The sequence below is a fragment of the Saccopteryx leptura genome, chromosome 8 (assembly GCF_036850995.1).
Source record: "Saccopteryx leptura isolate mSacLep1 chromosome 8, mSacLep1_pri_phased_curated, whole genome shotgun sequence".
NCBI classification, from domain to species: Eukaryota; Metazoa; Chordata; class Mammalia; order Chiroptera; family Emballonuridae; genus Saccopteryx; species Saccopteryx leptura.
The window spans coordinates 59,965,651-59,988,594 of record NC_089510.1 but is presented as its reverse complement, the minus strand read 5'-3'; the positions used below and the strand labels follow the sequence as shown (position 1 = coordinate 59,988,594).

Genomic DNA, 22,944 nt, shown 5'->3' with positions numbered 1-22,944 from the left:
CTCACACCTTATTATAAAAACAAAAGCAACAGGTGCCTTCATTGCTGCAAAAACATCATGTTCCCAGAATTCTCTGTAGTCACAGAGCCACCAACCATGCTCAGGAGGTCAGCCAGGGCAGGGAATGATTGCAGATGTTGACAGTAGCAAAGTTAGCCACTTGTCTTGGGTCAAGCCATTCAACCCTGCCCACTACATTCACCCAGGATTTGATTTTCATAATAGAAATTTTGCTTTTGCTTTCAAATAGTATTTGTGGGTTTTCTACTAAAATTCAGTATTGTATGCTAAGCTAACAGAAACCTGGGTATTTTCTGTGTTGAATGAATCCAGTATAATCAAACTGTAATAATGATGAAATAAGGAAAGGTTTTGTTTTCTGAAAACTGAAGCTTCAAACCTATGAAATATGTGGGTTGTGTGAAGACTTACATCGATGGTAACATGTTATGTTGTAGCACAAGAGTAACTTTTATCAAAAATAATAAAGTAAAAATTCCTGGAATTGGGCACATGAGATGAAGGTTCTCAAATGTTCACGGGGTCAGGAGATGTAGAGATTAGAGGACAGTAGCAAGGCTCTTTGACATGTGTGATGTTCCATTTTTTTGTTTGTTTTCTAGGAGTAAAAGCTGGAGCAGCTACATAATGTGTGGGGCTCAGTGCAAAATGAAAAAAATGCGGGGACCTTTATTCAAGGAATTTTAGGATGACAATAGCAGAGCATTAAAAAAGAGTGTAGTTCTTTGAAGTGTGGACCCTGTGTGACAACACCAGTCAGATGCCCATGAAGTCAGCTCTAAATACAGGAGACTGTACTCCCCAGTTCCTTTGCCAAAATCCCTGGTTAATGAGATATAAGTGGTGGAAGAAATATGTGCTACTTCTGGGGTCAGGCAGTAAAGAGCCCTTGTGTGATTTCCAGTCTCTTCTTCTCTTACCACAGTAAACACGGAGTCCTTGTGTTGAGTGGGAGCAGCCATCCGATTGAAGCAGTCACCACTTTGAGGAGAGCTATTCTGAAGAGTCACTGGACCAAGGAAGAAGTTGTGTGTTGAGCCACTGAGCTATGGGAGCTGTTTGTCGCTGCAGCATCAGCTTAGGCTATCCTTACTGATATGTAGGGGAAGGCCAGAAGCAGTAGAAGGAAATGTCTCAAATCTGAAAAGTACTACAAAGAAAAGAAAATTAGACAGTAAAGATTGGCGCGACAGTTCCCATGCATTTGTTTATCTATCAAGGAAATAAGAATTCAACAATGATCTTTAACATGTTACAATTCTATAACTGTACACAGTTCTCATTTTTGAAATATATTATCTAAGAAGAAAGAGTCCATCTTCTCCTTTAGCCTTCTTGGCCCATTGCCATCCTTGGCCCAGTCTTAAGTCACTAAACACCTCCAATACTCTCAGAGGCCAAGAGAAAGTGCTCGCCTGGGCAGTGTTCTGCTCTGTAGAAAGGATTTTATCAAACAGACTTTAATTTGTTCTCAGGTTCTGGATTCCAAAAATTCCTGCTGGCATTATAAAAGGCTCATTGCTTAAAAAAATCACTGCAGCTGGTCCCTTTTGTCGTTTACATGTTTTATCAACTTGGATGTCCTATGGCCTTCAAAGTTGTTCCTCATTGCTCTCAAACACCGGATTGCTGTAAGACACTCCCTGGCCACACCCTGGCAGGTCAGAGTGGGGTATTTGGTATAGTGGAGGCCAACTGGGGTCATTTGCCAAGGCCCTCTGCCATATCCGATACTGACTTTTTGATTGATAGCCAAAGCACCTTCTGATTATCATCCATAGGGCTCGGTTTTCAATAATGGCCTCCTGCAAAATAAAAGAGGTGCTCTTTACAATCAGAGGTCAAGTGGTTCCAGGTGATGGCCCTCCACAGACTCTAATAAGGCACTACTGTTTTGGCTGCTTAGATCCAGCTTGACAAAGAGCTTCAGCGCTGGACAAACAAAGCGAAGGTTGTTTTACACGCTCGGTCTTAGCCTCGCAAACATTTCCACTTACAGAACTCTTCTGGGAGAAGAGAGAAGTAGATACTTTCAAGAATCCAGAAACACAGCTTGAAGCAGTCTGCCTCAAGGATGAAATTTCTTCAATATCTCATGTATTTACAATATATTTAAATATATGTTTAAGTGTAAAATAAATTCAGAATTACTCAAATTTTGAAGTCCACTCCATACCACCTCCACACTTGATTTAATATAAAATGACGTGTAAAACTACTTACCACCAAATGCAGTTGACCCTGTGGAAAGATGTGCCTGTGCCAAGCATGCCTGATGTGGCTGTGGTGGAGCAGAGCCTGGCACCTCGCTGCACAGTCCTTAGCAAAGGTCAGTCAAACTGGGATATGGGCCACAGCCTTGGAGTTGGACAGATCTAGATTTGATTTCCAGCTCTGACGCCTACTATGGGCAATTAATTGCTCTGTCTGAGCCTCAGTGATTAGAAGTAATTCCTTCCCCTTAGGTTGGTCATAACTGTTATATATATACACACACACACACACACACACACACACACACACACACACACACCATGCAGGGCATGGCAAAGCTTAGCTGCCTCCATTGTCTTACCCTCTGAACTACTCGTTAACAGGCTTTGTGGGGCTTGAGCATACAGCGTGGTGTACAGAGGTGTGTTGTAGAATTGGGCACCGGAAACTTGAATAATTATGTTAACCAGCGCCACCCCAATACAATAAAATAAAATACAAATATTATGCACTGTGGCCCTGTTCAATAGACTTCTAACATTCACCTACAAATAATTACATTGCATTTTTAAAAAAAATTACCGGATATGTCTTTTTGGAAACATTTTGGACTGCCATTTTATCTCATGAGTTAGACTTAGCTTCCAATATCGCCCAAGTTATAAATTACAAAACAGACTGCATGAGAGATTAAGATGTTAATTTTTCATTTTTATCATGTTTAGGTCTGAAACTGAGGATCCTTGTGACTTTGATTAAATTTAATTTTAAATCCTAGCTCTAGAGATCATATTCCTCTCTCTGTATATACCCCTCAGAGACCTGACCTTTCTCCTGGATAATCAGCAACCCCCAAGGCAGCAGAGGGCAGTGCTAGACCTGACTAATCCTCACAGGGTCCCGACCTCTGGCGGGCTAAGGATAACATCTTGACCTAAGTTCTGTTTTGGTTAAGGAGCCCTAAGGTATAACCACCCTCGGCTACTTTTCCATGAACCTAACAGAAGGATGCAGGAAAAACCTCAGAGCTGTTCTTAAGATGTGAAGAAATGATTCATTGCCCTCACCTCACCTCAGACCAACCAGCTCCCAGAACTACCCAGAACCCCTAATCCACAGTGTCTTGTGATTTCGCCTTGTATAATCTGTAACCTATCCGTGACTAGGGAGTTTGGGCTTCTGAGCATTAGCCTCCCATTTTCCTGGTTAGTTCCGTTCATAATATAATAACTAATATTTCTCCACTGCAATTCTTAGTGTCCAGTGTTTGACTCTGTTAGTACCCTATGGATGAATTCTTCCTGTTCTCTAACAGTCACAAAGGTTGACCATCTTAGAAGTTATGAAAGAAACAAAGAAAAAATACGTGGAGCCAAGGTGTCCCACAGAATTAGAACTGGTTTTATCATCTATTAACTGACAGAGTCAATACTGTAGAATTCTATGAGAAACTTCACTAAAGATAGTAGTTTTCCTAATACCCACCCGTCTTGGACAGCTGAGTCCAATTGCCCTTGGAAATAATAAAGAACAACTAGTCTGAACTTTCCTATAAAAACAGATCTTTCGCTAACAAGCTGTTCAAGACCCACAGACCATCTCATCAACGTCTTATAAACCTCTACTCTCAACTAGTCAGACCTGTTATTCTACTTTCCCACAGCTTGGCCTTGTCCTCCTTAATTTAACAAGAGAGCAATAGTTCTCCCTGGAGCTGGGATAAGGCTGGATCACAAGTATCCAATTAGTGGTTTTAAAATCTAACTTACCTTCAGGAAATCTTAGCAGGCTATAAACACAACAGTGAAATAAATCAAAACACACAGAGAGAAGGACTTTAGTGCTCTAGCTATGCCTTGAGCTTTTTCACAATTCTAGAAGTATGATGAGCCGTGTCCCTTTGCTACTCTGGAAAAGGAAACTGAAACCCTGAGAGGTAATCTGTCCTGTCACTCATTGTAAATTAAATTGAAAACTAGAAACAAAAGAAATGCCTTGATAAGATGCCACTTCTAAAACAACAACAATAAAAACCAACCAAACAAATAAAAATGCCACAGGAGTTTTCCCGACTGGCTATCAAATAATTCATACATCTATACATATATATATATATATATATATATATATATATATATATATATATATACACACACACACACACACAAACAATAAAAAAAGGAGAGGGATTAAAGCTATAAATATTAGCTCCTGTGTCTTTCAGGTGAAGGTTAGATCATGCAAATCAGCAAAATGAGAATAAAGTCTCATTCAAACCTGTTTATTTGTTAGACTGCTCTAAGGCTAAGGTTCGAGTTCGACCTCTCAGCATACCAGGCAATATTCAGGACTCTGCAGAAGGAAGCCAGGCATCTCCCAGGCCTGTCTCTCAAAACCTGTCTGGACCATCTTGGCCACAGCCTGGCCAGCTAGTATGGAGTTAGCTCAGCACTTTCTAGGAATTCTTAATACCTTGTATCAGACAAACCTTGAGCCACCTGACAAAAACATCTTGCTGCACCTTGATTGTCCAGGGTCCTTATCTATTCTGGCAGGCTCACCTCATGAGGCAGGAAATCCTATTGCCCCATTACAACTGTCTTTATCAAAGACTGAACTGGCTTGGGTTTGTTCCTGAGTATGTACAGACAGCAGGGGAAGGGGGGACTTTGTAGAGGAGTTTCACGTTGGGAGCTGAAACCCTGCTATGTGATTTCTCAGTATGGACACTGCTGGGAACCCACACTAGACATCCCCGAGTATCTCAATTTCTCACTCAACATGAAAAACAATGGGGAAACTTTATCTTCCACGAGTATGAAATTTCCCTCTCCTTTGGCTAGCATAATGCCCTAGTCTAGGATATGGGATATGCTCAAGAAATGCTTGTGGAAAGAGTGAATGAATAAATAAATATTGGAATGATTGGTAGACAGAAAGTAAAAAATGATAAGTACTACATAGATAATATAATAATTGTAGCTTATATTTACTAAGCTTACTTATGATGTGCTTTTACTGTCCACATTTCATGCTTACAGTAACTTGTGGTGAGCTGTCATTATTACCACTATTTTACAAGTGAGGAAACAGAGACACAGAGAAGAGGAACAGCAGGTGCTGCTCAAAGTCAGGCAGCAAGAAAGGGTGAAGCCAGGACTCAAACCCTGGTTTACCACCCATCTCCAGCTTATGCCCTTAACGGCAACTATGCTGACCATGGAATGGCTTCCTGCAAGGGGACTGAAGCAGCCCGTACCTCCTGACTCCTCCCTGCTTGCCTGAAAGGAAAAAACACATAAACAGTTTAAGCCAATCTGTCTAACGTTTGGGCATAAATCTACTTTCCCAGAATCCTGTTATACTTAGGTTTTAATGAGACACAGTTCTAACCAACGGGCATAAGAGGAAGTCTACAGGTGGGATGTAGGAATTATTTTTTATTTTTTTGGTTCACTGGTAAAAGGTTTATACTTGACGGGGAAAATCCTGCTGGTGCCTCTCTTGCCATTCTTTTCCTACACTGAGAACAGATGCAATGCCCAGCTGTGCAGAAGCTGTCTGGGCACCGTAAGCAACAAGCGCCAACATGAAAGGCCAATATCTAAGGATAGTGAGACAGAAAGGTAAAAGAATGCAGATCCCCAATGACATCCAGTCACTAAACCGCCCCGAAGCCACTTACCTCCAGTACCTTTATTGTTTAAGCCACTGTTGGCTGAGTTTTGTTACTTGCCTAACTGTTCCAGGCATCAAGAAAAATTCATGAAAAGGATAGTACTGCAGCTGTGCTACAGAGGCTAGAACAGCCTTCCGTACAGGATTGGAAAAGCTGTACTAGATGGGGAATACTGAGATCATGGACAGAGACAAAATACGTATTCCTTTAAATGGGAAGGAACATCTTTCTGCAATTCAGTGTTAAGGTCAGCCGTGATCATGCTCCTTTATTAACTTGGTGGCTTTGGAAACCATATGGTTTAGCATAGTGCTTCTCAGTGTGTGGTCCCTGAACCACCAGGAAACCTGTTAGAAACAAAAACTTGTGCCTACTCCAGACCTATTGAATCAGAAATGATGGTGGCAAGGCTGGACAGTCTAGGCCAGGGGTCCCCAAACTACGGCCCGCGGGCCGCATGCGGCCCCCTGAGGCCATTTATCCGGCCCCCGCCGCACTTCCAGAAGGGGCACCTCTTTCATTAGTGGTTATCCCCATCCTGTGCTCCTGGAGTACCGTATGTGGCGGCATCGCTCACGTACAGTACTACTTCCAGTGACGCAGGACGCACGCATCACGGCTCCGGAAGCGCATCATATCACTTGTTACGGCTAGCAGTGACAAATATGGAACCGGACATTGACCATCTTATTAGCCAAAAGCAGGCCCATAGTTCCCATTGAAATACTGGTCAGTTTGTTGATTTAAATTTACTTGTTCTTTATTTTAAATATTGTATTTGTTCCAGTTTTGTTTTTTTACTTTAAAATAAGATATGTGCAGTGTGCATAGGGATTTGTTCATAGTTTTTTTTTATAGTCCGGCCTTCCAATGGTCTGAGGGACAGTGAACTGGCCCCCTGTGTAAAAAGTTTGGGGACCCCTGGTCTAGGCTTTAATACTCCGCCAGGTGATCCTGATGTGCACTCAAGTTTGAGAAGCTCTGGTTTAGCACAGAGAGACACTCCAGTCCCCTATGCTAGGTCTTGTTCCGCCACCAGCTCCTGTGCACTCTTTACCCTGCTCCGTAAGGAAGGTTTGTTGAGCTCCTACCTACTGTGGGAAGTCAGGCTCTGGATGTTCTTAGCTCTCCATGAACCCCCTCACTGGAACCAGGCTGGGTTCGTAATGAGAGCGGGGATGGGGACAGATGGGAATCCCGCAGCTCACCCCTCCTGTGGAATGAATGCTTTTGGGCGGGAATCCCCTCACTCCCAGTAAACTGAAGACTGTCAGCAGGACAGAAGGAGGACAGAATGAACCATGTAGCAAAGAAAAGGGGAGCACAAGCTCATTGGATGAAGTTTATGGGAGCTGAAGAATAAAAGCCAGGAAAAGCTCACTGTGAATCTCATTTTTCATCTGTAAAGTAAAAATAACATATGTTCTTAAGTGAAAGAAGCCAGACACGAAAGACCATATATTGTATGATTCCCTTTATATGAAATGTCAAGAATAGGCAAATCCATAGAGACAGAAAGTAAATTAGTGGTTGCCAGAGGGTGGAGAAGGAAGAAGGGAGGATGAGGAGTGGATGCTAATGGTACAAGATTACTTTTGGGGTGATGAGAACCTTCCAGAATTAGGTGGTAGTGGTGGTTGCACAACACAATAAATATACTAAAAATCACTAAATTGTATACTTTTAAAGGTAAATTTTATAGTGTATGAATGATTAAAAAAAAGAAAAATCTCTATTTCAAAAAATAAATTGAATTTAGCAGTTTTAAAATTTTTATTTTTAATGTATTGTGTTGACATGGTTTCAAGTGTTCCACTCAATATAACACCTTCTGCACATTGCATTGTGCCCCCCATGCCCCCTGCAAAGTCTTTTTCCACCCCCATTGCCCGCCTTTTCCCTCCTTCCCCTACTTCCACCCCTCCCTCTAGCTATTACTAGCTTGTTGTCTGTATATATATATATATATATATATATATATATATATATATATATATATATATATATATATATGTTATTGAATTGGGTCTTTGTAAATTTTAGAAATGAATAAGGCCTTAGAGATCATAGGTCTAGTCTCCCCAGCTCCACTTCACAGGTGGGGAAACAAACCCCTTGCTTTGAACTTATCAGAGGGAAGCAGCATTGCTCAGGCTGCTGACGAAGGGAGCCCCTTGTACTGTTGAGCCTTGTCAGCTAAAGCTGTTCCTTTTTTCAGATTCCCCCAAAATGCCATTCCCACCCCCAAGTGACCGGCCGTCTGAAGGCACTTACCTCCACAACAAGGGACACAAGGAAGTTGCAGCTGAGCATCATGACAATGTAGACCCTCCACAGCAGGGGCGTGCAGAGCAGCTGGCGGAGGGAGAGGAAGAAGCAGTTAGTCTGAAGACAAATATATGCTGGAAATGCCCGTGGGTTCACAGTGGACATTTTCATAGGTTACAAATCACATAGGTAATAGACACATACATATATGTGTAAGTAGATGTTATATACATATATAATGTGTATGTTTTATGTGTGTAAGTATTTCTATACATGTATACACAGAAAACAGTGTGGAGGGATTATACCCGATGATCCCAATCATTTGGGGACTGTGATAGCTACTTTCTCTCTTTGATCTTCCGTTCTTCTCCTTTTTTCTCTGTAATTTCTAAATTTCCTAAAATCTGGTCACCTTACAACACAAAATAATAATAAAAGTATTTTTGTTTGACTTTTAATTTTTTTATGAGGGAACATAGGAATGTGACTCTACTCCCAGGAGGCTCTGAGGGTACCCATGTCAAACCTCCACGTGGATGGCATTGCCATCTCCTCTGTGGGGCCACAATGCTCCTCAGCTGGACCGAGCTGTTGCGTCCCTGGTCAGGGCTGCACTCTCAGCACTGTGTGTGCAGCGAGTCAGGCTACGCCATCTCAATGGTACTCACCAACAGAGCAAGTGGGGCTGAAGTCAAGCTGTCACTACCTCTCTTTCCCCACTTCCTCTGTAGCTTCCCTAACCCCTCCCCAGGCTCAAGATATATATGCTAGAGATGCATATTAAATAGATGAATGGATGAATAAATGAATGAATGAGTGAGTGAAACAAAGCCAAGAGCATCGCACCCGGCACTACCTCTTACGTTGCCTGTACACTGGTGAGTGTAAAGACCGGCACAACTCTATGGAGGGCCATGCTATTAAAATTGAAAGTTCAAATTCATTTCTAGGAATTTATCCTAGACATGTGCTGGATATGGTTGAAATGATATATGTATAAGGTATTTTATTGCAACTTTGTGTGTAATAGTAAAAAATTAGAAATAATCTAAATATCTATCAATGTGACACTACACATAAATGACGGCATGTGTGTGTGTGTGTGTGTGTGAACAATGAAATACTATAGTAGCATATAAAAGAATGAAGAAGTTTTCTGTACTGATATGAATCGATAAACAAAATATACTGTTACACAGAATAAGGTATAGGATTTCTTATGTGACTATGGCAGCACAACAGTGCTCCACTCAGACACCCTGCAGCTGGAGGGTAAGTGACAGCTGCCCCAGCTACCGGACTCAACATCCACCACCACATTCACCCTAAGGCCACACTTCCCCTGGCTACTCATAATAACTGAACACAGCAGGGCTTCTAATCACACTCATTCTTGTGAGACACTAAACACCTCTGATGGGCAACTTTGGCTTGACTTTCTTAGAACTGTGGAAACTTGACTCATGTGGCCTTCCTCCCTCCCTCCCTCCCTCCCTCCCTCCTTTCCTTCCTCCCTCCCTCCCTCCCTCCCTCCCTCTCTCCCTCCCTCCCTCCCTCCCTCCCTCTTTCCTTTCCTCTTTCCTTTCCTTTTTCCTTTCCTTTTTCCTTTCCTTTTTCCTTTCCTTTTTCCTTTCCTTTTTCCTTTCCTTTTTCCTTTCCTCTTTCCTTTCCTCTTTCCTTTCCTTTCCTTTCCTTTCCTTTCCTTTCCTTTCCTTTCCTTTCCTTTCCTTTCCTTTCCTTTCCTTTCCTTTCCTTTCCTTTCCTTTCCTTTCCTTTCCTTTCCTTTCCTTTCCTTTCCTTTCCTTTCCTTTCCTTTCCTTTCCTTTCCTTTCCTTTCCTTCCTTCCTTCCTTCCTTCCCTTCACAGGGGTCAGACCATAGTGTGGTACCCTCCCCACCTCCTCTAGCTTTCTGATTCTTTTCTCCCATAGGCAGTTCCTCCAATAACTTTCTTATACATCTCAGCTCACCTTGACATCTCTATTTCCAACAACCTGGACAAATGTAATAGTTTGTTACTATTTGTATAACAATATGGAGGAATATACACATAAGACACACACACACACACACACACACACATGCCATCATTTGTATACATCTGTAAAAAATGTCTGAAAATCTGTGAAGTAAACTATTGTGATCAGTTGCCTCCAGAGCTGGAAACTGGTGGCTGGGGCACAAGGGTGGTAACGAGATTGTCACTGCTAACTTTTGAATTTCAAACCATGTGAACATACTACTCCCTGTTTTAAAAAATCATGCAACTTTTTAAAAATGAGCTATCACTAGGTTATAAAACATCATTTTTCCATTTAAAATAAAATAAACTTCCTAAACCAGTCAGTGCTCATCTATAATATGTGAATTTTTCAAAGACGGAATGAGAAAATGAACAATGTTATTTTTCCCCACCTGCATATTCACATTTCTAAAATGTACTCACAATTTTATGTACTATTAAGAAAAGTAATTATTTTTAAAAGAAGCAATAATTCTTTGCAGAATCCCTTGCAGTCATGCTGGCAATGACTTCACATGTGTTCCTTTCAAACCAAATATGTTCCCTACTTTGTCACACCAGAGGACCAAGCCTACCTCTTAGCATCCTCACTATTAAACAGTGTGACTAAACCCAACATATCTTAATCTTAATTTCTGCAGGATTTCAAACTTTTAACTCACTTGGAAGACAAGTGGGCAAAGACTATGTCCCTACGCACTTAATGTAATTCATGAAGACACGGCAACAGTGGCAATTACACTGTTAAGCACAGTGATGCAATTATAAAAATGAAAACTGAATGTAGACATTGGTTTATATATCACACTGAGTTTGGGAAGGTATTGTTGGCTTGGGATGCACTATGTGTGCTCCAAGTGCTGTCTGCATTTAGGAAACTAACTGGCATGCAACCATCTGTCAGTCATTCGTTCCCATTATGTAGCATTTACTATGCAAGGCACAGTTTACACAAGAATGAATGAAATAGTATCTTGACCCTCCTGAAACTGGTTGGTCTTTGAGATGGAGAGGCAGGGAGGCAGGTTTACAAAGTACCAAGAAAAAAACCCCTCAGTTTCTTTATCTTCTCTTCTGCTTTATATTTACTGGTCTAAAAGACATTAGTAACAATTAACTTCTAATTGAAAAGTGGGATGGGTTAAAAGAATCAGAATATATATATTTTCCCTTGCTTGAATACATAAAATTTCTGTCTTTTATAATTTAAATTTGTTACAAAATCTAAAAGAGTTCATGAGGTAAGGCATGGCTTTTTTTTTTTTTTTCTGAAGCTGGAAACGGGGAGAGACAGTCAGACAGACTCCCGCATGCGCCCGACCGGGATCCACCCGGTACGCCCACCAGGGGCGGCGCTCTGCCCACCAGGGGGCGATGCTTTGCCCCTCCCGGGCGTCGCTCTGCCATGACCAGAACCACTCTAGCGCCTGGGGCAGAGGCCAAGGAGCCATCCCCAGCGCCCAGGGCCATCTCTGCTCTAATGGAGCCTTGGCTGCGGGAGGGGAAGAGAGAGACAGAGAGGAAGGAGGGGGGGGTGGAGAAGCAAATGGGCGCTTCTCTTATGTGCCCTGGCCAGGAATCGAACCCGGGTCCCCCGCATGCCAGGCGGATGCTCTACCGCTGAGCCAACCGGCCAGGGCCAAGGCATGGCTTTTTAAAGGTAAGTTTTGCTGACATTAACTACAAACATAAAAAAGCACATTTGTATAGAAGTAAAAAAATGTAAATACTGATTTAAGAACTAACTGAAAAAGTATTATAGGCAAAATTCTTTTAAGCGTCTTTAAAACAGAAGCATTTAGGGAGAAATTCTCTCACATTTGAAAAAAAATGTATAAATAGATTTTTCAATCTTAAAGGAAATTATTTAAAAGAAAAATGTCCAATGCTTTTGAAATACTTGAAACCAAGACTAGACAGAGTTTTTATTTCTTGCCCAGCTTAAATAAAAAATATGAATAAATCCAGCATTTTAAAAAACTTTCCCCAAAGAATAATTGGTGTCAAGAATCCATGACAATTGCTACTGTGACCTGCTTTTAGAAGTCAGGGTGTTAAGTAACTGTAAAACATCACCATATTCCTGAGATAAGACTTACATCCAAACGCCTATAAAAATCTGGAATATCAGCAAATAGAATGAATAGACACACAGCCAGCTGTATGATCAGTGCAAGGACAAATATATCTGAGGAAATAAGAACACAGGCTATCATTTAGAGAAATCAGAATATAGAGTGTCATATCTATTGAAAGACAAATTCTAGATTAATGCTGATTAAATTGACTTGATTTCCACAGGCAAACACAGCATAAAAGATGGAAAGTAGTCATTGTTATGCAATGGATCTCACCTCTAAAGTTTCTATGTATGTCCTTGAAGTAAGTGAAAATTTACACATCCACATTGTAGATTTCAATTAATAAAAATGGCAAATATACATAGGGTAAGACTGACCAAATACACTTACTACAAAAAAAATTGTTTTTGTTATTACAAAATAAATGCCTTAAAGTCATTCAAGTATCTGAACCTCTTTAAACTAAATCATGCACCTCAAATACTTTTCTGGAAAAATAGAGGGCTGTATATAAATAAATGCTTAAATTGCAAATCTGTCGAGGTGAGCATTCAACTGCTTTGTCATCCCAAGAAGAAGAAGGGCAAAATAATTTTCTCTGAACAAAATTTTACGAGGACATTAACTTTTCGACTATACTTCTAAATTTTCCCAATTAGAGGAGTAATGATTGTATCTAAATAAATGTCCCAAAGCAAAGTAGGTCACCTTCTTCTCCTAATACACACTCCACCCCCCACTCAGAATGTAAGGAAGTAGGAAGTGCTTTGGCCAAGAGCCTCCAGAGTTGTCTGTAGTGAGGCTCCCCCAGGCTGGACCACTCTCAGCCTGCCAATCCTACGATGTCATCCTGACCATTGTCTTCACAGCAGGAGACATGTTCCAAATGAGTGCTCTGTCTCTTCTCCCCACCTCCTCGGGGATGGGGGCCGACAAGCAGAGAGATAAACAAGTCTTCCCAACTGGAAGTGATTCCATGAAAGGACACCTAGAGACAAACTGCTGGTGAAGGTAAGAGGTGGATAAAAAAGCCTTGGTATTTCACACAGCTTTAAAAATGGGAGCAAGGCCACAAAAAGACCTAGACATTCGGAGACCCAGAATAAGTGCCAATTCTGCAGCTACTCCCTGAATGACCTAGGCATGCCTGTTCTCCTCTCTGATGACTTCTCGCCTCTGATCCCATACAACTCTACTCACAGTTTTTATAGGTCGGCTGCCTAAATGGTTTTCCTTTAGAGAAGATAAGAGCCACAATAATACAGTTGATTGTTCCCAAGAACCATATAGTAGTGTTCTCAAAACTTGCTAAGTCACCATCACTTCTATCTTTTTCTGGAGCAGTTGGAGGGGTGGTTAAGTTTGAGATGGTTTCATTTTGCACTGTGCAGGCACTAAAAAGGAAACCAAAGAAGCTGATGAAGTAAGATGACAGACACCTATGGAGTTTACATATGAGACTCCATGCCCTCAATGTTTCTACAACTGCCTACACTTTGGGAAAGAATATACTGAAAAATAAGGAGGAAGAAACCAGAACAGATAGATCTATATTTTGGATAGATAGAAAAATTATTAGGTAGATAGATAGATAGATAATAGATATTTAGATAGGTAGGTAGGTAGATAGATGATAGATAGATAGATAGATAGATAGATAGATAGATAGATAGATAGATGATAGATAGATAGATCCAAGTAATTTATTCAAAATATTGAGAACCAATCGCATATATTAAGGCTATATGTGAGAGAGAAGGGTGAGTAATTCATAATTCTTCCCTTTAGTGGATTAAATCTCTAAACATTTATTAGTAAGGTGACTATATAATTTATCATGCAGCAGGAACATATTTGAATATGAAAAAAATATTAGAAATCTTATAGGATACCAGGCTTAAACTGGGGGTATCCAGGCAAACTACAATGCATGGTCACCCTAGATAGAAAAGATGGTCATAGATTATTATCTAAGATAGGCAAAGATAAGTGCTAATGAATGTTACCATCAAATTGTGATACTGAGAAATGAAGATCACTGGAAAATTACCCAAGGGATTTAGGGAAGCCAAATCATTTGGCAGAATGAAGACCCAGTTGCCTCCCATCATATGATCCAGATGATGTTAAACAGAAATTAGAGTATGGGAAGCTGGAATCAAGTTTGTGGTCATACCTGTGCATCTCCCTGTTATACCAAGGCTGCCTCTGAACCAGAATGAAACCCACAATGTGCATGGCCAGGCTGAGAAGGATGTTGAAAATCACAGAGAGCAGCAAAGGTGGGGAGATCAGTCGTCCGGCAGGTCTGAAAGGCACCAGCTTGGGGTAGGCACCATTCAAATTCACTATAAAATAAAATCAAGTTGTATATGTATGAGAGCAGGAAAATGCTGCATTCTTCGTCAGAAGAATGGTGTTTTTTCTTTGACTTAAACATCTGAAGAAATTGACAAATTGAAGTACATCACAAACTGAGTGAACAATACAATAAATAGATTCCAACTGAAGTCATATGAGAAATTCTTAAGACAGCAGACATAGAACAACCACAAGATGCTCTCTTTGCCTTTATTAAATGGGCAAAGATTATTAAATTATAGGTGAGGAAGTATTAAAATGCACGCTTTTCTTACGCTGCTTGTGGGAAAGTAAATTGACGAATACATTCTGTAAGGCAATGTGGCAATGACAAGGAAGAGACTGAAAAACTTTTGTAACTTTTCAAGTAGTTATTTGACTTCTGACATTTTATCTTACGAGAAAACAAAACAGAGATGTAGAAAGATGCTCATCACTGCATCATTTATAGTAAATTATGGCACAACTGTATAGTGGAACAAAATGCAGTCACTAAGAAGTAATTCTTTCAAACACTGAAGGAATAAAATAATGAGTGACCTCAGCAAAACAGCAGAATAAGCAGCTTCAATATCCCACCCCACCACAAAAACATTGAAAAACAAGCAGAAACTGTAAGTATCAACTTTGTCAGAACTCTGAAAAATAAACAAATGTTTATAGAATCCAAACACATGTTGAATCAACAAAAAGGCAACTTAAAAATGATAGGAAAGCCTTGTGCATCTCTACTTGCCCTTCCTTCCCCATCCAGCTCAGTGACAAGCTTAAAGATGGCAGCATGCATATCAGTGGGGACCCTCGTCCATAGTTACAGAGAGGGAAGAACAGATTTATCCACAAATCATTCCACATGTCTGTGTCTGTTCTAACTTGTCTGGGGGCTCCCTGAGGTACTGGGGCAAGCTGCTCATCTCTGTTTCAGCTAATGCAAAACTGACTTGGGGTGGGAAAGCAGCATGCACTGCTCCAAAGCAGTGTAAGGTTAACAAACCACCTGCAGATTGCAGGTGACACATAAAAGACTAAACTCTGGAAGGAAAAGCTGAAGTTTGTGTGCTACGGAAATTATGGTACATACAACCACCTGTGTGTACTGGGAACATAAAAAGTCATGTACACACCCATGGCAAGATGTATGTTTAGGAAAGATAAAAAACAACTCTATGCTATCACCTCTGGAGAGCCTATAGACTCAACACAAGCCTGCTAAGTGTTGAGGTGCCCAGCACAGAACAAACCTGCAAAGATTGGGAGAGGTACTTTGTTTTTTCATATTTTTAAACTCACAGAGTTCAAGAAAATCTCTGTCAAAACACTACTTGAACAAAAGCTAAAGGAATAGAGATTTCAGTGACTACACATGACAACTGATAGTCTTTACAAAAATAGTTTAGAAAAGTCACTAAATATATGGACTACTACAACCTTCAAAAAACACCAAAATAAAACAAACAAACAAAATATCCATCCAGCCCAAGGAAATAGGAAAAATCTTATTTACAGAGTTAAGACATTATAAAACTCAATATAACAAAATAAATGAAAAAAAAAAAATCTCTGAGGAAGTCCAGATATTGAACTTAATGAGCAGAGACTTTAAAACAATGCTTTTAAATATGTTCAAAGAACTCAATGAAATCAGGAAAATAATGTATATATAAAATTAGAATGTTAATTAAAGAGATAAAAATTATTTTAAAAAGCTTAAAAATTATTTTTAAAGCATCCTTTTTATAATTTCTATCTCTTTATTGACATTCTTATTTTATGTAGTAAAAGTAACTATCTTGATAAATATAAAAGTATATGATTGTATTTTTGGTTTTTATCTTTATTTTTTTATTCCAATTTAAAAGACAAATGCATAAAGTAATTATCTAAGTTACTTGACACACAATTGATAAAAGTGACATAAGTTAGTGACAACATAAAAGAAGGAGACAGATGTTTAGTAGCAGTTTTGGCATGCTCTAAAAGTTCAGATGTCAAGTCAAACTAGATTGCTTTAAACTGAGGATGTTACGTATAATCTCCATGACTGTGTATTTTGCAGTGTAAATCCCACAGCTAATGTCATACTCCAGGGCAAAGGACTGAAAGCTGTCCCCTAAGATCAGGAACAAGAAAAGGATGCTTTCACCACTGCTGTTTAACATTATGCTCGTAGTTCTATCCAGAACAATCAAAGAAGAAATAAAAGTCATCCAAATTGTAAAGAAGAAATAAAACTATCTCTATTCATAAGTGGCATAATTCTATATATTAGAAATCCCAAAGAATCTGTAAGAAATCTACTAGAGTTATTAAATAAATTCAGCTATGTTATAAGGTACAAGGCCAATACATAAGAAACAGTTGTGTCTTTATACATTGGCAACTAACGATTTCTAAAAGAAATTGAGAAAACAATTTCAATTCCATAGCACACAAAAGAATACATAACTAGACTTAAATCTAACCGAAGAGGAGAAAGTATTGTACACTGAAAATTATTAAACCTTTGCTGAAAAAAACTAAAGAAAACGTCAATAAATTGAAATACATCCAATGTTTATGGATTGGAAGATGTAATATTGTTACAATGTCAATACTATTTAAAGTGATCTATAAATTCAATGCAATCTCTATCAAAATTCAAATGTTTTTTTTTTTTATTTTTGAAGAATAAAAAAACTGACCCTCAAATTCATATGGAAAAGTCAAACAAATTTTAAAAAAGGTGAACAATATTGGAGCACTCACACATTCTAATTGCTAACTTACTACAAAACAGTAATCAAAACAGTGTGTTACTGGAATAAGGATAGACATACAGACTAGAGGAATAGAACTAAGGATCCAAAAAGAGACCTACACATCTATAGCCAATTGATTTTCAACATGAGTCTCAAGGTTATTTAATGGTGGAAAGAACAATTTCTTTAACAAATAGTTTTGGGACAACTGGATTTCCACACGTGAAATACGAAGTTGGAGCGCTAGCTCACACCATACACAGAAAATGACTCAATGACCTGAATACAGGAGCTAAAAGTCATCAAATTATTAGAAGAAAACACAGTATAAACTTCATGGCCTTGGATTTGACAATGGATTCTTAGATATGACACCAAAAGCATGAACAACAACAGAAAAAAGATAAATTGGACTTAATCAAAATTAAATACTTTTATACAAGAAAGGACATTTGTATCAAGAAAGTGAAAATATACAAAATGGGAGAAAATATATTTAATCATATATCTGATCATGTTTTTTTATATAAAATTAGTTTTTAGAGAGAGAGGAAGGAAGAGGGAGGGAGGGAAGGAGAGAGAGAGAGAGAGAGAGAGAGAGAGAGAGAGAAACATTGATTGATTTTGTTATTCCAATCATTTATGCTATGACTTTGATTTTTGTATGTGCCCTGACCAGGATCGAACCCTCAACTTCAGCATGTCAGGCTGACACTCCAACCAACTGAGCTACCTGGCCACACGGTCCATCTGATAAGGTTTTTAATATCCACAGTATATAAAGACTCCAGAACTCAGGAATCACAAAAGATTAAAATCCAGGTAAAAAATGGGCAAAGAACTTGAATAAACATTTCTCCAAACAAAACCTACAAAGAGTCATAAACCCATGACAACATGCTCAACATTATTAGTTATTAGAGAAATAAAAATCAAAATCACCATAAGAACCTACTCTACATTACTAGAATATCTAAAATAATGTTTTAAAGTTAAATAACAAGTACTGACTGATAAGGCTGCAGAGAAATTGAAACCCTTACACATTGCTAGAGAGATTATAAATTGATGTAGTCACTATGGAAAATAGTTCGGTAGTGTTACCAGAGGAAATAGGGTTTTCAGCAGTGTTGTGGGAAGAGAATTTCAGAGACACTTACATAGAAGGAGTTTTGAGAGAGAGTGGCAAAGTGAAAAATGATAGTACACTCTCAGGCAGCGCAAGGGCAGGGGCTGCCCAATGTTCTTGCTAAGCTTCCATATATTTCTCTAGGTTCAGGACAGAGCAGACCTTTTTGGTTTTTTGGTTTTGTTTTTGTTTTTTCCAAACTATCCAATCTCTTTCCTGGACTTTCCCAGGCGTGTGTTTGTGCCCTCCAATCCAGTTTCTTTTTATCAGATTTTTCCAGGCTAGTGTCTTCTCCCTTGTATGTTTGCCATTTTGGCTCCTACTGTGTATGCCTCCGAGTTTCACTTTTTTATTTGGTTTCTACTGCGCATGCACTCAGTGAAAGAATTCCCCCCTTACCATTTTCACCCTCCCCCTGTTAATCCGGCTGAACACTGCCAGTTCCCCCTCCCTTTCCTGGGTGGCTGTGAAGCTATCTTTCCTGCCTATGACACTAGGCACGATATTTTGCTCTGTTTGGCAGAGGATGCCAGTTATTCCTGGAGTGACATGCCGTTTGCTCCCTCCTCTTTCATTAATTATCTAAGTAACTTGATTACTCTCCCAGTAGTTTCTCAAAGTTAAATAAATTATTGCCATATAATACAGTCATTTCATTCCTATACCAAAAGGAATTAAAAACAGGAGCCCAAACAGATATTTTATGCAAATGTTCATTGCAGCATTATTCACAGAAGGTGAAAGTGACCAAAGTCCATCAATGGGCAAATGGATAACAAATGTGGTAAATATATAAAATGGAATATTATTCAGCCATGAAAAGGAACGAAGTCCTGATACATGCTGCAATGTAAATGAACCCTGGAAACAGTATGCTAAACTGAAGTACGCCAGACAGAGGAACAAATATTGCATGATGTGACTTATTTGAAATACCTTTACTAGGAATATTCTTAGAGACAAAAAGTAGAGTAGATTGAAAGGGAGAGCAATGGGGAGTTATTGTTGAATGGGTACAGAGTTTCTGTTTGTGGTGATGGAAAAGTTTTGAAAACGGATAGTAGTGATAGTTGCACAATACTGGGAATGTAACTAATACCCTTGAACTGTACACTTACAAATAGCAAAAGTGGCAAATTTTATGTTATATTTTACCACAATAAGAAAGAATTAAAGTAGTTAATAACATTTTATAATAATTATGAAATTAAATTTTAAAACAGGATGCATAATTACATAGAGAAGACAATTCAAATTTTATATATATACACACATATATACACACACATATGACTAGAAGGAAACACATCAAATGCTTTAATTGATTAACTCTAAATAGTAGGACAAAGATGGTTTTTCTTTTTTATCTCCTCTTCTTATAATGAATGAGTTAATCAATGATGAATATAGAAAAGAATCAAGTTATTTGTCAAAAAAAAAAAAAAATCCCAGAGAAAACCCTGGAGATACTTGTTATGTAGAAGGGAATAGTCACAAGAAATGAGAACTGTTTTCAAATATGTAAAAGACTGTTCTGGGGAGAAAATTCAGACTATTCTGTTCCATCCCAAATGACAGAACTATGATGGATGATAATTACACAGAGAGATTTGGTTTGAGGTGAAAGAGAACTCTGTTAACAATAAGGACTGCCAGAGGTGTTCTTTCAATAGATTTTTTTTGTATTTTTCTGAAGTTGGAAAGGGGGAGGCAGTCAGACAGACTCCCGCATGCGCCCGACCGGGATCCACCTGGCATGCCCACCAGGGAGCGATGCTCTGCCCATCTGGGGCGTTGCTCTGTTGCAACCAGAGCCATTCTAGCGCCTGAGGCAGAGGCCATGGAGCCATCCCCAGCACCCGGGCCAACTTTGCTCGAGTGGAGCCTTGGCTGCGGGAGGGGAAGAGAGAGACAGAGAGGAAGGAGAGGGGGAGGGGTAGAGAAGCAGATGGGCGTTTCTCCTGTGTGCCCTGGCCAGGAATCGAACCCGGGACTCCTGCACACCAGGCTTATGCTCTACACTGAGCCAACCGGCCAGGGCTCTTTCAATAGATTTAACAAATATTTAACAAACTCTTTTGATATGTCAGGTACTGTTAGATGTTTTGGAAATGCAGCAGTGATCAAGACAGACAACAGGTGAGGGGAGGTAGGCAAAAACTAATAAAACTACAGATAAATATCATTAATTTCAGGTTGTGACAAGTACTGTGAAAACATAAAACAGAACTGTGTGCTAGAGAATAATTGGCTTGGTCATTATTTAAAGTGACCTTTATGAGGTGGTGACATTTGGGCTAAAATTTGAATTAAAAAAAGTCAATCATATGAAGATCTAAGGGGAAAGTGGTTTAGGCAAAGGAAATAGCAAAATCAAAGGTGCTGAGATGATTACAAACTTAGCAATGCTCAAGAGACAGAGAGACTGGGGTGCCTAGACTAGTAACTGAATAGCAATAGGGTGTGAAGTTGGGGAAGCAGAAATAAACCATGTAAGACTGTGGAATTAGTGGAAATGAGAAGCCACTGGAGCATTTTAAACAAGAGTATGACAATAAAATTTAAATTAATAAAACTACCACTCTTACCACTGTTTGAAAGATAAATGGAAGTTAAGGGGAGGGCAGTAATTGTGGAAGCAAGATTAGTTGTAAGATTATTGCAGTAATCTAGCAGAAGTGACACTGTTTTGTGAGAGTGGCTATAGTAGAGATGGAGAGAAAGGATACAGGATATCTTTAGAGGTAAAGCCAGTACAAATTTCATACAGGATGTCTTTAGAGGTAGAGCCAGTACGAATTTCATACGTATTGGATGTTAAGGTTAAAGAAAAGTGAGGGGGAGGGGCACAAAGAAAACTAGATAGAAGGTGACAGAGGACAGTCTGACTTTGGGTGATCGGTATGCAATATAAATGAATGACAAGATAACCTGGACATGTTTTCTTTGAATATATGTACCCTGATTTATTGATGTCACCCCATTAAAAAGATAAAATTATAAAAAAAAAAAAAAAAAAAAAGAAAGTCCAGGGATCTGTATTAGGTGTTTGAAAATTTCTAAAGGATTAAAAAGTTGAATTAAACATTAAAAAAGAAAAGAAAAGTGACAAAGTAAGGGTGACTCCTGGTCTTTGAACAACTAAAAGATAGTGGTGCTATTTTGAGGAATTTTATTTGTTTTTGTTTTTTTCCACTGACATATTCCAAGTGTCAATATCAATTAATTTTGACCAAGAACTGTAAAGCAAACAAAAGCTTTATTTGGGGCCTTAGGAATCGCAATTTATGACACACAGATTTGGGTAGAAACCTAATTGTGAACCAAAGGGGGAAAAAAAAACAGAAAAAAGGGGGTTCCCAACAATTATACAAGTTGTTTTGAAAGAGCTGCTAATGGTGCTGGCAAGCACACTTACAAAATGTTATACATGGTTACTTACTTATGCTTGTTCCTAGGCATAAATTTCACTTCTTAACAGAGAGCTCAGTGATGCAGAGCCAGTTTAGGATGTAGCCATTTGTGGCTTAGCCCATTTCAAAAGTTCCTTCCACATGGAGAAAGATGAGTTAGCTAAGCTTCCCAGGGGCCTCCTGGTTCTATTTTAGAACCCTCTTCAGACAGTATTAGCTCCACTTTGCTGCTTTTCTTTCACTCTTATTACAGTAAGCAGTACAAACTAGACCATAAATATTAAAATGGTTTTGTTAATTGTAAGAATAAAGTAAATTAATTGTTATAGAAGAAAGAGTTCTATTTGGTCATGTTATGTTTACATTCTGTTTAATATTCAAAATTAGATGCTGAGTAGCTGTATTTCCAGAGCTCAGGATAAACATCAAGGCCAGGGATATAAATTTGGGATACATCAGCATGTAGATGACATTGAAATCACTTAGAGCAGGCGTCCCCAAACTACGGGCCCGCGGGCCGCATGCGGCCCCCTGAGGCCATTTATCCCCCTCCCCCCCGCCGCACTTCCGGAAGGGGCACCTCTTTCATTGGTGGTCAGTGAGAGGAGCACTGTATGTGGTGGCCCTCCAACGGTCTGAGGGACAATGAACTGGCCCCCTGTTTAAAAAGTTTGGGGACCCCTGATAGAGAGATGATGTAGATTGAAAAGACAGGTAAAGAAGGAAAGGCCAGAAAAAGAGATGGAAAAACTGTACCCACAAAAGTGATAGATAATCCAGGAGTATGTGGTATCACAGACCCAAAAGAAGAAGTCTACTGAGGAAGGAGAGTGCTGTTGAGAAATCCAAGTACAATCCAAAAGAGAAGTGGTCACTGCTGTCAACAAAAGTCATTGATGGACTTGACAAGAGCCACATCGGTAAGGGGACGCTGAAGCGTAGGTAGTAGCTGCTCCCCATGAGTTTATTCTCCAAAGACAGAGCTCTCAAAGAAGTTTTTAAAATAAGTTAGCAT

The 22,944-nt window shown here is 39.3% G+C and overlaps 1 protein-coding gene across 3 annotated transcripts in view; it reads right to left on the bottom strand.

Annotated features, from left to right (window-relative positions):
* Nucleotides 1-840: 840 nt before the first annotated feature.
* Nucleotides 841-22,944, bottom strand: part of ATP13A4 (ATPase 13A4) — a 149,739-nt gene continuing 127,635 nt past the window's right edge. For 2 of the 3 annotated variants that reach the window (XM_066347711.1, XM_066347712.1), the window contains 5 exons: nt 14,465-14,636; nt 13,489-13,682; nt 12,307-12,395; nt 8,189-8,269; nt 841-1,826 (listed from right to left, as the gene is read on the bottom strand). In XM_066347711.1, coding sequence (XP_066203808.1) covers nt 1,614-1,826; nt 8,189-8,269; nt 12,307-12,395; nt 13,489-13,682; nt 14,465-14,636 — 749 coding nt within the window. In that variant the 3' untranslated portion in view covers nt 841-1,613. The remainder of the gene's footprint in view (nt 1,827-8,188; nt 8,270-12,306; nt 12,396-13,488; nt 13,683-14,464; nt 14,637-22,944) is intronic. The other variant, XM_066347713.1, reaches the window with a different exon arrangement.